Source organism: Arachis hypogaea, chromosome 9, assembly GCF_003086295.3.
Source record: "Arachis hypogaea cultivar Tifrunner chromosome 9, arahy.Tifrunner.gnm2.J5K5, whole genome shotgun sequence".
Taxonomy (NCBI): domain Eukaryota; kingdom Viridiplantae; phylum Streptophyta; class Magnoliopsida; order Fabales; family Fabaceae; genus Arachis; species Arachis hypogaea.
In genome coordinates, this window is record NC_092044.1 from 100,962,529 (window position 1) to 100,979,615 (window position 17,087).

The 17,087-nt window shown below is 28.5% G+C and overlaps 1 protein-coding gene and 1 long non-coding RNA gene across 12 annotated transcripts; one reads left to right on the plus strand and one right to left on the minus strand.

The window, feature by feature from the left end:
- The first annotated feature begins 604 nt into the window (after window positions 1-604).
- Window positions 605-11,997, plus strand: LOC112711324 (uncharacterized). Of its 11 annotated transcripts, XM_025763957.3 has the most exons (24): window positions 605-1,012; window positions 5,414-5,631; window positions 6,158-6,266; window positions 6,384-6,485; window positions 6,609-6,668; window positions 6,784-6,862; window positions 7,005-7,152; window positions 7,468-7,591; window positions 7,711-7,891; window positions 8,120-8,148; window positions 8,270-8,418; window positions 8,597-8,699; window positions 8,800-8,895; window positions 8,987-9,042; window positions 9,128-9,251; window positions 9,717-9,779; window positions 9,872-9,931; window positions 10,020-10,181; window positions 10,379-10,452; window positions 10,545-10,638; window positions 10,788-10,924; window positions 11,014-11,094; window positions 11,210-11,315; window positions 11,689-11,997. In XM_025763957.3, the coding sequence occupies exons 1-24, from the start codon at window positions 836-838 to the stop codon at window positions 11,758-11,760; spliced, it is 2,604 nt and encodes an 867-aa protein (XP_025619742.1). In that variant the 5' UTR covers window positions 605-835; the 3' UTR covers window positions 11,761-11,997. The 11 variants fall into 11 exon arrangements, with proteins under 11 accessions (XP_025619742.1, XP_025619745.1, XP_072059412.1 ...); XM_025763960.3 differs by lacking the exon at window positions 5,414-5,631 and having other exon boundaries at window positions 644-1,012; XM_072203308.1 differs by lacking the exon at window positions 9,872-9,931 and having other exon boundaries at window positions 758-1,012.
- A 1,437-nt stretch (window positions 11,998-13,434) lies between these two features.
- Window positions 13,435-17,087, minus strand: LOC112711327 (uncharacterized). Its single transcript, XR_003811803.2, has 4 exons — window positions 16,759-17,087; window positions 14,479-14,537; window positions 14,043-14,174; window positions 13,435-13,855 (listed from the first exon to the last, which is right to left on the minus strand). It is a non-coding gene; the product is annotated as an uncharacterized lncRNA (long non-coding RNA).

Here is a 17,087-nt window from a genome sequence, read left to right on the forward strand (position 1 = left end):
TTTACTCAAACAATTTTTTTTCCTATTATATTCATGTGATAGGATCAATTATCACATACTTGGTAAGTTTTAAACTGAAATATTCATACAATATATTTTCACTGTCTTATGCAATTTAAAGTTAGTAAGTAAACTACAATTATCAGAATATTTTATACTATTTTCACAAGTTTTATGCAAATTTAGTTATTTTATTTCATAATTATATGCTCTTTTAAGAAAGAATAATTTTATTCTAGCACATAAATAAAATAAAAACTATTTTCGGATTAAAAAAATTAGTGTTGACATTGACTTTTAATTAAATCTAAAAATTATTATTAAAAAATTTTTATTTGACACAAATTTGTTGGGTAAAAAAATTTATTTGATTTTTTGTTTATTTTCTTGACTCAATCGACTTCAAATTCTTTTCATCATATACCAACGTAGCCACTTTTTGGTCACTATTCTTTCTGTCTTTTTAGTTTATAGCCATCATCATGTAAAGGATTTTTTGGGCATTGCCATAGATGCTAGCGGACAAAGATTTAACTTGTAACCGGTCCCTACTTCGTATAACAAAGTTCCAATAAAGAGGAATGGAATACGTGAACACTTTCCCAAAGGTTATTATGTACTAGACTACTAGAGGATATATTTAGCTTTTTATAGGCGTGGCACTCTTTTAAACCATGTATTGCTCTGCACTCAATAGTAGTAGGGATAAATAATGTGCTTATCATATGCAAATTTCTCCACTATATATAGAGCGCGTTCATGCAAGTCTTTTCATAAAATAATTTGGTTGTTCTATTATTACATATTAATAGTTGAATAATATAGTATTATTAAGATGATGAGAGTGGCAGTGGTGGGTGGTGGAATAAGTGGATTGGTTTCAGCGTATGTATTGGCCAAAGAAGGAGTGAATGTGACTCTTTATGAGAAAGAAGATTATTTGGGAGGCCATGCCAAAACTGTGAATGTTGATGGTATTCATTTGGACCTTGGTTTCATGCTCTTCAACCGGGTAAGTACTCTCAATTTTCATTGCCTCTCCTTTCCTCCCTCCCCCTCTTCAATTCCAACTATTCTCACATTATTCTTACTAGCTATATGGCCGAAACATTTTCATAGGAAATTTGATTGGTTAGCTCTTCGCTACTACTTTATTGCCATCCCATGAAATTGGAAATGGTAAAGGGATCATTAGGATGACACCAAAAAATAAATAAATAAATAAATAAAATTGGTATCAAAGTTCGAGTCAAAATCAATGTGCCAACAAAAACTTTGGCTCTCGTTAAGGATGGATTGAAAAGTCTCACATTGAATGAAAAAGAAGTCGAAATATGTCTTAATGTTAATAGGTTTTTATTATTGTAGATGTATTTAAAAAAAAGATATTTTTAAAATATTTAAATGTGTATTAATAGTTGTTTTTTTGGGTGTTATTAAGTTGATACAAAAAGATATTTTTCAATAAAAAGACTATTTTTTAATTTTTAGTGTGCTTGGTAAATTTTTAGTAGTAAAAATAAAAATACTAGAAAAAAACATCTTTTTTGAGAAGTTATAATTTACATTTTTTTAAAAGATTTTTTTCTTAAAAAAATATTTTTCACGTAATAAATATACAAAAAAATATTTTTATATGGTTATACTCAAACATAATTGATAAATAAAAAAATATTTTTACATGTGATATTCAAATATAAAATTATTTTTATTTTTTAATAAAATCTTTTAAAAAAATAAGTTAAAAATAATCTTTTATTAAAAATTCACCAAGGAATACTAAATCATACCAACTTACAAATTTTTAAAATTTTCTCTCTTCCTCTCTCTTTCTCTCTCTTCCTTTCTTTATTTCTCTCATTTCTTCATTCACTCTATCTTGCTTACATATTATTATTAATAACTAATTATAAATTTGACAATCAAAATATACAATATAGCAGTCTCTAATTGCATTCAAATTAAATTAAAATTAAAATTAAAATATAGCTATATTACATATTATATTTATATATTACTAACTAATTTAATAACTAAAATGTGTCACATGACACTCTCTTATTAAAATTTAAAAAAAATATTTTCTTTCAAAATTAGTAAACCTCTTAACCTCCTTCTTACATTCTCTTATTTATCTCTCTCTGTTTTTCTATTTCTCATTATCATTCCCATTCTATATATAATTTATAATTTATATTTTATATTGGTAATTTGACAAATCAAAATATATCACAAGATATTTTTTATTATAATTAAAATAATTTTTTTTAACTTCCAAAATTAACAAACTCCCTCTCTCATTCTTCTTCTTTATCTTTTTCTCTCTTTTCTTTCATTCTCTATTTTCCTCTACCTTTTTGTTTTACAAAAAATAAAATTAACAACATAATATAATTTAAATAAAAGTATTATTATATACATATTTTTTATTTAGTTTTAAATTTTACTATTTTTTTAATCTATATTTTTACTTCTTTTTCTTTAAATATTTATTACATATAATTTAAAGAAAATACTAATATTGTGATTAAAAATTAGAATCAAAATTCAATTATTTAAAAAAATAAATCTAAATTAGTTTTATAACTATCAATATAATTTTTTTATACTAATTATATTTTTATATATATAGAAAAAAATATTATTTTTAAATAGCAAGTATAAAATTAATTATTTCTATTTGTATAAAGACTTAACACCTAATTAAATATAAAAGTATACACATTAAATTCTTTTAAATTTTAGATAATGAATGTTAAAATTAATTATTAGTAAAAAATTAAACTCTTTCATATAAAAATAATAACTAAAACACTTATTATTTAATTTTTTTTATCTACAGAGACCTTAGTTTTCTTAGTTGACAGAGATTTTTGTCTCTTACGACCTTTTTATAAAAGTAATTTAATGCTATAAATTTTTTGTGGCATATTCTATAATATCATAACCGATATAATTTTAAAAGATTTACATTCCCATAATGTTATTACGGATAAAAGTACTACTTAGTTTCAAAATCAATGTAATTTAATGTTATATTACATAGTGAGTGAATTTTGTGGATTTGCAATCAATTTTATTTTTACAATGGAGGTCCGAAGGCCAAGGAAAAGAAAACTAATAAAAATAATAAAATTAATTTAATAAAATTAATAAATAAAAATTTAATAATAATTTTTTGGTAACTAAATTTAATTATAATTTAAACATAAATAAAAAATAGTCAAATTATAACACAATTTGTTCACATTTTTCTTTTTAAACTCTCAACGCTAATATGATTTTCTATCAAAATTATCCGTTTTCAAATTAATGCAAAGAATAAAAAAGATAATAATTTCAACTTAAATTTTCAATAACAAAAATTTTAAAAGAACGTTTATAATACAACACAACACAAATATAAAAACAAAGTTTTGTAATAACAAAAGAACTACCTTTATTTTAAGAAAGAAGTTAAGTAACATATCTTAGAGGATATATATAGGAGTGCAAAATAAAATAAAGAGTAAACTATTAAATGGTACTTAAAATTTTGCATTACAAAATAAATCTCAAAAATGCTAATAATAAATAAGATTTTGAAATATTTAAAAATACGACAAAAGAAATATATATTAAATATATATTTTAAAAATTGACTTTAGAGGTTAAATTTTGATGCAAATTTTTGTAAACATCATTAGAAAAATAAGATTTTTTATCCTTAAAAATTAGCAATTTTTTGTCAAGTGAATTTTAAATTTTTTTTTTATTGTAAATGACCATATGTTTTTTAAAAGTAAAAAAAAAAGTCTAGAGATCAAATTTTGTTCTGAATTTTTTGTGTATTTTTTAAATATTTATTCAAATATTGTTACACAAATTTAAATCTAATAAATAAGTCGTTTACTAAATATAAATTTTTTTTGTTATTTACGAAAATTATAATATTTATGGATTCCCTTTATCATATTTTTAAATTATTTAAAAATTATTTTGTTGATAATATCTTTTAAAGATTTTTTTGTCAATGGCTGAATTTTTTTTTGAAGGATCAAATTTGCAGTTAATCCTAAAATAAATAAAACTAGAGAATATATTTTGGAATACTCAAAGTCTTAGTCTAATCAGGTTTTTTTGCGGGTTAAACAAGTTTAATCTGTTTTAATACCATTAATTTTTGCCATCTTGTCAAATAAGCTGATGTAACAGAATGATAAAAAGTAGGATGGTAAATTTGTAATAAGAAATTATTTTGGTCTCTGTTTTTATAAATTTTAATTAAAAAAATAAATAAAAATGTGGTTCACCTTGTGTAAATACACAAATGTATATCATATGATATAATGTTGTAAAGTAGTTATATAATAAAATCATGAATCATTACATGAATCGTTGGACCACGCTTTTGAATGTAAACTTAGTATCGTTTCAAATGAAATGGAACAATGGAGAAGCATACTTATAAAATAGGCAAGAAGCATATTGCAACTTGCAAAAATCGTTCAAGAAATAATAAGTATGAAAGCACAGAATAGAGAAACATAGATGCAACAAAACAGTGAATATTGTTCGGTGAGTCGTGTACCGGACGGTTCGGGATGATCTTTGTACGAGTAGGTATGGCGTGATGCGGAAGAAGTCGTGAGGGTGAAAAGGGGAAACCGACGTTCCGAGCTCTTGGCAGAGGGGGGGAGTGCCACCTGCAATGACACTTCGACGTTCAAGTCAGTCGAATATGTAGGCGAAAAAAAGGGTAAGGCAGTATGTGACGTACCTTGGGGGAAGGGTAGGTCCTTCCCTATTTATACCGTGTCAGAGGTGGGCCCTGCAAGAACAGGTCCACCTTCTTCGAGACCTCCCTTGCACAGCTGTAGAACGCTGTCAAGGACGCGTGTCTGGGTCGGCGATCGGGCGCCTTGTTCCTAACCGTTCGTGTCGGGTGGTGCCCAAGTCGAGCCGGCCCACATTTAGTTTGGGTAAGGCCGTAACAAATATATTAGATGAAAAAAGTAGAGATAGAAAATTGAACACTAACTCTTTGTTCTGAGGTGAATTTAAAATGTAACAATTTGAACTAACAAATTTTTTCTTCAAATAATTCTGAAACTAATATATTCCTTTGTTAAAATATCCGAACAAAATAATGTGTATAGTAAAGTAATATAATGAACTAACTGTTAAAGTTAATATATATATATATATATATATATATATATATATATATATATATATATATATATATATATAATCTTTTTACGCGAGATATTATGTATATATACTCAAATTTTGTTATAAAATTGTTGTATTGAAGGCCTGTATGCATCTCTAACAGTGGTTGAAAAAGGTTCCTGCTTCTTAAAATTTTGGTTATTAATGATTTTTCCTAACTTGAAAGTACTATTAAAAATTGTATCATTTCATTAAATAGGTATCTTATCCTAACATGATGGAGTTCTTTGAGAGTCTTGGAGTTGACATGGAATTATCTGATATGTCATTCGCCATTAGCCTTGATAATGGCCACACCTGTGAATGGAGTAGCAGAAACGGTTTGTTTGGCTTGTTTGCACAAAAGAAAAATGTGATCAACCTTTATTTTTGGCAAATGCTAAGAGAAATTATCAACTTTAAAGATGATGTTACAAGGTAAGTAGTACTATACGAGGATATCAATGACTATATGACACTCATTTATTGCGAGTTGAGCTAGTAAAAATATGACTGCTCGAGTAGGCTACCGGGTTCACCCAGTGGGGACAAGTTAGCTCATTTTCGCCCGTCTTTTTTTTTTAAAAGAAATATATAAATATAAACACTAGAATACTAGATACTAAACTTTCAAACTTTAGTATGAAAATATATGAATGTTTAAATAAAATTGTTTGGTACTTTCTTCTTAAGCAACTCTTTTATTTTAACAGATATTGAAAAAAAATAAAAAGTAAAGTATGCGTCAAGTCATTTAGCTTGTCAACTTGGAGAAGTTGATTTACTTGATGAAAAAGCATTGTCTACTTTAGCTTTCTTTGTACTTTCATGCAAAATTTAATTAATTTTGAACTCACCTGCAAAATATTGAAAATTGACAAGAGTAATGCTAATTTGCTAGTTCATGGGTCATTATATCCTGATAAATTGAGTTTGTTATCTCATCTTCCAATTAAAAATGCAGATATCTTGATATGCTTGATAACAACAATTTGAATATGGACCGCAATGAAACCTTGGACCAATTCATAAAGTCAAGGGGTTACTCTAAATTATTTGTGAAAGCATATCTTGTGAGTAGTTCATTTGCATCTTATTAGATTGTTTTAATTTCTATAAACATTACTTTGGTTAGTGATATAATTAGTATATGCTTCTTAATATTTATAACATGAAATTAATGAATGTAGGTTCCAATTTGTGGTTCTATATGGCCTTGCTCTTCTGAAGGAGTTATGAGCTTCTCTGCTTTTTCTGTTTTCTCTTTTTTCAGAAATCACCATCATCTTCAGGTAGTAAAGAGATAAAATCTATCTCAAAATTTATACAGTAATGAATAATCTAATTTAAATATATAAATAAAATAAAGGACTGCTTCGATCTTGATTCACCTGGTCCTCTTTTTCTCCTTGCAGCTCTTTAGAAGGCCACAATGGCTAACTGTTAAAAGGCGCTCGCACACTTATGTTAAGAAGGTACCATTAATGCTATGTTTGATGGTAGTATTTTTTAGTGTAGCTTATATGAGATATCTTTTCGTTTAAGCTATAAATTAAGATTTTGACATTAATTATTTGTTATAATAACTAGGTCAAAGAAGAACTTGTTAGAAGAGGTGGTAAAGTAATAGTTAATTGTGAGGTGGAACTGGTTTTAACATCGAAAAAAGGTGATTCATGTGTCTATTCCCTTATTGTACTCATTGACCTTTAGACATTCACATTTTCTTCTTCTTCTTTAATTTCTATCTCAACCATTGAGTGTGATTATATTATTTTGATTACGCAACAATCTTAAAAATTTTGCTGCAGGATGTGTTGTGCATTGCAAAGATGGTTCCAAAGAAATGTATGATTTCTGCATAGTCGCGACACATGCACCTGACACTTTGAGATTATTAGGAGAGGAAGCAACATATGAAGAACAAAGAATTCTTGGTGCTTTCCAATATGCATATAGGTATGGTTTATCTTAACATTTCTAACTCTTTTCTTCGCTGTAATCCACCTACAAAATAGGATAATGTAGCTTGTAGTAGTTACTAGTTACATTTGAAGTAATAAATTTTATTAAACGATATGACAATGATAATTATCATGATATTTTCTCTCATGACAATGTTGAAAATGAAGTTTTATCATAGTTAAACCTTTTATGCTTATGGTTTCCATGTTTGTGAAGAGAATAGTACCTAAACAACATGTTAGAGTGAAAAGATTTATATTCAAATAATTAAGACAAGCTTTACAATAATGGTTTGATCTTTGCTGGCAGTGATATTTTTCTTCACCATGACAAAAATTTAATGCCTCTTAACCCATCTGCATGGAGTGCATGGAATTTTCTTGGATGTAACAACAACAAAGTTTGTGTGACATACTGGCTCAACATTCTTCAAGTTAGTAACTATTCATATAACTCATTTGTCCATAACCGAAACCTCTAGAAGGCAACTTAGACTCAAGTGAACTATAAATAAATAAAACTTGTTAATTGATCTTATATTTTGATTTGCAGAATCTTGGTGAAACAAGATTACCTTTTCTTCTAACTCTAAATCCAAATCATACACCAAAAAATACTCTTCTTAAGTGGTCAACTGGACATCCAATTCCATCAGTTACTGCATTCAAAGCTTCACAAGAGTTTGAAAAAATTCAAGGAAAAAGAGGAATTTGGTTTTGTGGTGCCTACCAAGGTACTTTCTGAACCTAGCTAGTTTTGGCTATTTAATTAAGAGTTAAACACTAGTTAAATTATTAAATATTAAAATTATTTAGTCAAAGAAATAAAGTTCTAGATAGATTAATTACTTATGTATATCTAATGACAACTTCTTTTTCAAAAACACAACATTTACTATGTTGAGACATCTTGACCGACATTAAATATACTTGTGACTTAAGCAAATATTTATGCATTCCAGGTTGTGGATATCATGAAGATGGATTAAAGGTAGTTAAAGAAAACTTATTATGAAATTAAAGAGGCTCAAATTTACTATGAATCAGTTTTTTGTCCAAATGACAAATTGAAAAGGAATGAAAAAACTAAACTATAAGAAGAACATTTTTAGGCTGGCATGATTGCTGCATATAACATTCTTGGAAGATGTTGTTCCCTCCGAACGAACCCCAAACTCATGGTACCTTCTTGGAAGGAACTTAGTGCACGCCTATTTGTGACGAGATTCTTAAGTTCCTATATTACCACTGGTAGTTTAACGTAAGTTTACTTTTATTAGTGTTTAGACATTTATTGCATATCATAAATGTAAGCCTAATTTACACTCATAATATTACTGGAATAATAATTTCTTGGAACAATCATACTATCTATATGATTATAGAATTGGTTTCTAGTTCTTGAGTCACTTATACATCATGTTTCGAGGAGTTTACAGTTTATTGGAGGAGGGGGGAACAATGTTTTCCTTTGAAGGAATTAATAAAACGTGCTCTTTGAAGTGTGTTATGAGAATTCACAGTCCCCAATTTTATTGGAAGGTGTGTGTTTTTGATATATGTATGAAATAAAGTTATGGATTTTCATTTCCAATTGTTGGCATGAAACTAAAACAAGTACCATTTATTATGTGTTTGTCAGGTTATGACACAAGCTGATTTAGGCCTTGCAGATGCGTATATTAATGGAGACTTTTCCCTTGTTGATAAAGATGAAGGTCTTTTGAATCTTTTTCTGGTATGAATATTCTTTAGGATTTGATTAACACACAAATGTCACATACGATATTTCAGTCTTTACTTTCATGTTCTTTGTATGTTTTCTATAGGTTTTCATAGCGAACAGAGATTCAAATGATTCAAGCTCAAAATTGAAGAAGAATAGGTAAGTTGTTGATTATGATTGTTAAAGTGTTGAAATTTTATTTGTTCATTCTCAACCTTCTTTTTCACATTTTTATTGTTTTCAGGGGTTGGTGGACACCATTTTTCTTTACATCGGGTTTAGCATCTGCAAATTTCTTCATTAAGCATTACTTTAGGAAAAATACTATCACACAATCTCGTCGCAACATCTCTAATCACTATGACTTGGTATAAGATCAATAACTACCTAAGTTAAAATTTTCATTAATGTTTATTCTACAGAAGCAACTACAAGTACATGTCATTTATCAATATATAAGTTGTGTTGTGTAGACATTTAACAAGTCATTTAGACTCAAAAATCACAAATACGTCAAATGAGATATTCTTTACCTAAATAGATAATTCATAATTAAAATTTCGGTTTTCACCAAAAATATATGCTTAGTAGGAGTTTTGCATTATTCATGAACAACTATGGTTCTATCTCCCCACATTATAGATTTTTCTTATACTTTTTTTAATTAGAATAGAAAAAACTTAATGCTAAGTTATAGTTTGTATACTACAAAGCTAGTTCATTAATTAATTATTTTTTTATTTATTTGATTATGATTTTTTAGATATATCAAGTGTTTTTGCTATTAATCTTCAATATCATTTGTTTACAATTCTGAATTGGTTTGTTTCCAGAGCAATGAACTCTTTGCGCTATTCATGGATGAAACAATGACATATACATGTGCAGTGTTCAAGGCAAGGCAACATCCCTTTGATACTTAACTCCAAATTTCTTGCAAATGATACTTGCATTTACATTTCTTTGTCTATATGAATATCTGGTATAGAATGAAAAGGAAGATTTAAAAGATGCACAACTGAGAAAAATGTCTCTTCTCATTGAAAAAGTGAGTGCTTTAGAATGTTATTTTATTAATGTATTTTAGATGATAGATTACAAAGGGCGTAACATTATTTTTCTTTAAATAAATGAAGGCTAGAATAGACCAAACACATGAAATTCTTGATATTGGATGTGGATGGGGAAATTTAGTGATTGAAATTGTCAAGAAAACCGGTTGCAAGTGCACTGGCATCACTTTGTCGAAGGAGCAACTAAAATTTGCAGAAAAAAGAGTTCGAGATGCTGGACTTCAGGTATATCGTATATGATAAGATGATTAATTTCATCATTTTCTTAAAATCTAATGCAGAAACATGGTGAAGTTAATATACAAGCCAAATGAAATGCATGAAAAAGGACATCGTGTCACGATCTTCAGTTTTTTCGTTATACAATTGTGATCATTGCATAGGTGTGGTCTATGCTTAATATTTTGAATTCATGACTTCAGGATCATATCAAAATTCTTCTATGTGACTATCGCCAACTACCGAAGACATTCAAATATGATAGGATTATATCTGTGTGAGCAAATTTTCTAGTTGACTCTGCATAAATAATACACAGAATAGCAATATTTTTCTGCATATTACTTAACATATAAAATGGTATTTTAGTGGAATGATAGAAGCAGTTGGTCATGAATACATGGAAGAGTTCTTCAGTTGTTGCGAATCACTATTGGCAGATGATGGGCTTCTAATTCTTGAGGTATAACTTCTTGGCAATGCTTTGATTATAAAAATATACAAGGACGAAAACACTTGTTATTATCCCAAAAAAGGGAGATACTAGTTTTGTAAAAAAATATGGTATTTAAATTGGTGATAACATTTGAAGATGGTTATCTTATTTCATAGTTTATATCAATTCCGGACCAACGTTACGATGAGTGTAGACGCAGCTCCGATTTCTTGAAGGAATATATTTTTCTAGGAGGATGCCTTCCTTCTCTAAATAGGATAACATCAGCCATGGCTGCTGCATCAAGATTATGGTACAATTTACTTGTTATTTCTAACTTCAATGATCATCAGCATCCCTTCATTCTTTTCTTATTAATGAAATGAACATTCCTAAATCCAGTGTAGAGCACAGTGAAAATTTTGGAATTCATTACTACCAAACATTAAGGTGGTGGAAAAAGAACTTCCTTAAAAATCAAAGGTATTCATTAAATTTATCAAAACATACTTTAATGTGTTAACTATTGAAATTATTCCTTTTTCTTTTTGTTATCACTTATGCTAAAAAAATCTATTTGAAAATTGTGTATTTTCAGTGAAGTTTTGGCTCTTGGATTCGACGAAAAGTTCATCAGGACATGGGAATACTATTTTGATTTTACTAGTGCAGGTTTTAAATCACGAACACTTGGAAATTACCAGGTAAAAAATTAAGTTACAAAAAAGTCTACATCATAGATATTATAACCAAACATATTGTTAGACATTATAATTTAATTTCAATTCTCAAAGATATAAATTTGTAACCAAATTTTAAAACTTTTAACTTGAAATTGTGCTATGTTAAGTCTCCTTACTTAGCCCTATATAAGACTGCACGAGGAAAAATATTTACTTAAAAAAGTAATTATAATGCAAATTAAATTTAGACTACTGGTAAATGTTTCTTAAGTTACGATAGAGTTAACTAGTATCGATCAAAGAATAACATCAATCAAAATTTGAATATGTTGCTCACGATTAGAGGTGTATCAAGTAAATTGAATTTGTTTTTATTTATGTATCATGTATGTAGATAGTTTTTTCAAGGCCTGGCAACATGACTACACTCAAGGATCCATACAAAAGCTGGCCCTCAGTATGTTAGAGAATAAGAAGCCATGACACATAATAATAGCATACTATATTACAAATTTCTTTATTGACAAATGGCAAAAGGATAAATCGATGATGATCTTGTACTTTTTTGTTGCTCCTTGTTTTGTAATTCATATTACCATGCATAAGGATGTGATTATTTTATTAAGTACTTTCTTTGTAGTTTTGTATCATATATTTTGTGTGACGAATAAAATGTGAAAGAAAATATATTATTGTTAGATAATGACACGATATCATCACCATATACTCCTTGGTAAATTATTAGTGCTTAGTCGTATATTTGTACATACATAAACAATTTCATGTATAATATTTTTACTACAAACTGTTGTATAAATATTGTATTTTATGGAAAAGTCTTTTGCATGCTCTTTTCTTCTTTCCTTTATTTTTTTTATTTTCTCCATCTTAATATTTATTCTTCTCTCATTATTCACAATTCTTTATTATTTAATTTTTTTATCTATAAAGATCATAATTTTCTTAGTCGACCAATACTTTTTTCTCTTACGATTTTTTCGTAAAAGTAGTTTAATACTATAAATTTTTTGTGTCATAATTTATAATGTCAAAATCGACGTAATTTTAAAAGATTTATATTTGTATAATGTTATTATAGGTAAAAATACTAATTGATTTCTAAATGAATGTAATTTAATGTTATATTACATAGTGAGTGAATTATGTGGATTAGCAATCAATTTTATTTTTACAATGGAGGCCCGAAGGCCAAGGAAAAGAAAACTAATAAAAATTAATAAATAAAAATTTAGCGTAATTTAAACATAACTAAAAAATAGTCAAATTATAACTCAATTTGTTCACGTTTTTCTTTTTAAAATCTCAACACTAATAGAATTGTCTATCAAAATTATCCATTTTTAAATTAATGCAAAGAATAAAAAGATAATAATTTCAACTTAATTTTTCAATAACAAAAATTTCAAAAGAACGTTTATAATACAACACAACACAAATATAAAAACAAAGTTTTGTAATAGAAAATAAAAGAACTATCTTTACACTACAAGAAACGTTGTTAAAATCGATGGCTAAATCGACGGCTTAGCCGTCGATAATATTGAAATTCGACGGAAAAATAAACGGCGCAGTTGGTCGCTATAAAGCCTGTCGATTTTTCAAAATGCTAATAAAATTGACGGCTTACATAGCCGTCGATAATAATCTAATAAAATCGACGTCCATTCCGTCTGTAATATGAGTGTGAGAATTTTACATTCTTAATAAAATCGACAACATTGCCGTCGATATTATTATTTAAAATCGACGTCTTCTTTGTCGATAATTGATTTAATAAAATCGACAGCCTTTTTGTCGATATTTAACTTAATAAAATCAACAACACTGCTGTCTATAATATGTTTAATAAAATCGACGCTAAAGCCGTCGATATATGCTTGAATAAAATCGACACTATTGCCGTCGATATTTAACTTAATAAAATCAACATCATTGTTGTCTATAATATGTTTAATAAAATCGACGCCAAAGCCGTCGATATAGGCTTGAATAAAATCGACAACGTTGCCGTCGATTTTATAGTTATATGTTTTAATTCATTTTTTCTATTTGAAAAATAGTAAACCGTTAATACAAATAAGCTTTTAAATATAAAATAAAATTTAAACAGAATATTAGATAACAAGACAAATAAACTTTTAAATATAAAAATAAAATTTATACTAAATATTAGATAATGAGTTTACAAACTTATCAAAATAATAAATAACCCTCTAACATAAAGACTCAAGACAAGATAAATAACTAAACTTAGACTTATATTCGTTTAAATTGCAATCTACTAATAATACAAAATATTCAAAGTAAAGTAATTAAATAACCTACTCATACTCGTCTAAATAATCATCTGAGTCATCAAAATCGTCGTCAGAATCATCCTCCCTTTGAGAACTCTGTGGTTGTCCTGGTCGCTGCAGAATAGGTGGAAGTTTTCTACCTGGGGTTGGGGTTGGGACTGGGGCTGTGCTTTTCTGAGAGCTTGGGAAAGTAAAAGGAGGAGGTGGGGGAACACGTGATCCATTATTAATGAATTTAATTTCCTACATATCAAAGGGATAATATTCACTTTTTAATTTTTTTATTCAACGAGAAACCACAACAAATAAATCTTATCATCAATATAATTTATACTTTTACTATGAATGGTTTACACAAACAAGCATACATAAGTAAGTATAGATAAGCATGCATAATAAATAAAAAAGTAGAAGGTTAAACCTTGAATACCTTTTTTGGGAGTCTTAAACTCTACCAATACTTTGTGATAGTGTATATGCTGAAGAACCAAATACTCCACTATTGTTTCTTTGATCAAAAGATTCTATTGACCCACACCACTACAATTCCCACTGTGAAATGCTGCATAGAAATATCAAATATTGCAAAAGAGTATATCAGAATCTTGAGTTCAGTAGCAGAAAACTGAATATTCTTTCAATATTGATGATTTCTCATACTTCACAAAGAAGCAAAAAACTAACTAAGCTCCAAGAAGCTAAACCAGAAAACAGAATCAACTAGTAACAAAATGCTTAATCAGTAACCGAATATCATAACAAATTGCAAAATCAACACATGAAGAATAAGCAGAAGTTGGCAATTGCTAATACCTGAGCTGAAATTACAGCAAGCAATAATTGAAGAAATGAAAAGGGTAGTGTACCTGGTCATAGGAAACCCTAACTTTGCAGCACCAGAGAGAGAGGGAATCTTTTAAGAAAGCTGCTTCAAATGTATATGTTGTTGTTAGAAAATCAAAATATATAGTTAGGAACAGGGAATCATTGCAATCTATAGATATAACTCTAGATATAACTCTAAATTTCCTGCTAGTTTCAAGGATAAATAATTGTATATCTTCATGAAGCAAACATACAAATTGAATATTATTCATAAATATACAAGTAATTTGACGTGGGATGACTTTATAAAGTAGTTGAAAACCAAAATGAGATACAGTTGAGCACCTTAGAGAAGCAATCAAAGAACTGTATTGAAAGCAAATTATGAAATGCCTTTCATTTTGTCTATGTCAAAAAATGTGCCATATAGGTTTATGATAATGTTATATGAGTATGACAGCACATAATTACATCAGAAATTTTGTGAGGCCTAGCAACAACTCTGTCCAATTAGTCTTGATCTTACTATCTGAAAGAACCTGAGAGAAATTTATGATTTTGGGTTCAATTAATTGAATTCTTTTTTTTTCCCATAATTAGTTAATGCAAACATGATTATCCACTATAACTAGTTATTTCAAAAAGGAAGGAGAGTGATTACTGTTTGCATAATCAGATTGCTGATTAGTGATTGCCAAATAATAATATATTAGCTTTAAAATCACTGATCCATAATTATAAATAGATAAATCTATGATCTGTGTCCTGTGATGATAGCCCCACTAAATAATAGATCACTCATCCATGGCAAATATATCAAAAAAATGATGAGAAAGTGCATAATCTTTGAAGGCATGTGACTTAAGCCACACTCAATGGAATAATCGGTTAAAAAGTAAACACCCACTTAAAAGATATGGGGGTTTGATTAGTTTGCTTGGGAAGTGATTATAGACATAGACATATATATAATAACAGAAGATAGTATTGTATTATTAAAATAATAATAAATAAATAACAAATAACAAGATTCTATTTATATTATACGATTAATTAATATATGGAGGATTCATTTTCATGCCCTGCTTAACAAAAAAAAAAAAAAAACTCATGGAATGTCATTGGACCAATCAAGGGAAAACATTAAGTATACCAACTGTATAAATATGATATATAGTTGAATTCTTCTCCATGGATTTATTGCTTATCCCTTTTACGGTATAAATGTGAAACTCTCTTTCTTTTACACAAGTTGTATAATATAATCATTAATAAGGATATATTTTTTTCAACAAACAATCACTTAAGCCAGAATGGAACACTCTGATTCTTTTCACACAAAGATTAATCAATCATATGATTATATTATACAAATACTTTCCTTGTAGAACAACACTCTCTTCTGTTCTCCACTTGTTCTTTGATCTTTCTATTCCTCCTAGAATTCTGGCAGCCACCCTTTCTTTCCTTATTCTGTTTTATTCAGCTTTACAAATTTTATCAATATCATTTGGTTGTTAGTTAGTGCATGTGCTACTTTTTGTTATAAAATCCCTTCAACTTCTGAATTTATGAATTTTAATTTCATCTAATCTAAAACATATCAAATCAAAGCAGCTAACTCTGCTGTTCTCCAATTTTTCTCCTCCTTTTATTCTTTGACATTTCTATTACTCTCTAAAACAGCTACACACTCTTCCTTTTTTCTTCCACTTTATATTAAGCTTTTTAAATGGGAACATTGTGTTCCTAAAGTCAAAACTCAAAACAAGGGATTAAAACTTTAAAATTGTATTTTTGCTATCAAGATCTATAATTATACCATCACCTTTGTCCTTCTTTCTATATGATTAGAAATTTCTATTTTCAATTCTTTGACCATAGCTTAATTTCAAAGCAGCTATGATACTTCCTTCCTCCTGTGGTAAATTCCAAATATCACCCATTCGTTCTAATCAATATAATTCTTGTTATTAGATTCTTCCCTAGCTAGATACAATTCACTATTTACTATTTTACTCTATCAAAATATTATAAAATTGAAAAAATAAACCTAATAATAATCATAATAATAAAGCCTTACATACAAAAATTCCATTCAGGCATTTCTCCGAACATGTGGTGTGCAGAGTTCAAAACAGTAAATTTCAGTTTAATCTAAGCAACATTCAACCCAGTAATTTCAGAAAGATACAGCCAACAACAATTTCAGTCCAGAAACAGAAGTTTTAACAAACCTAAGCCTAACCAAAATTTCTAAAAACAGAATTAAAAAGCAGTGAAAATAAAGAAAAGAAAGACAGGGAACAGGGGAAGGGAACCTGCATTGATGAAAGGAGGAAGAAGAACGAAGAGGCGGTGGGGTGGAGGTGATCTCGCAGTGGCACAGAAGGTCGCCGCCGCTGGTGGTTGCTTGTCGGTGCTTGAAGACGCGGACAGAGAGTGACTCCACGAACAGGGGTGTCGCATGCAGGAACGAAAAAATGGAGAAATGGGGAAGAAAGAGAAGAAGGAAGAGAGAGAGGGTAGGCGATGGTGGTCGCCGGTGGTGGTGTCGGACGGAGGCGGTGTTGAAGAGAAAGCGTTTTTAATGATAAACCTAGCTTGAATTTGGGGAAGACATGCGTTTCTGAACTTTGGAAGCAGGAGT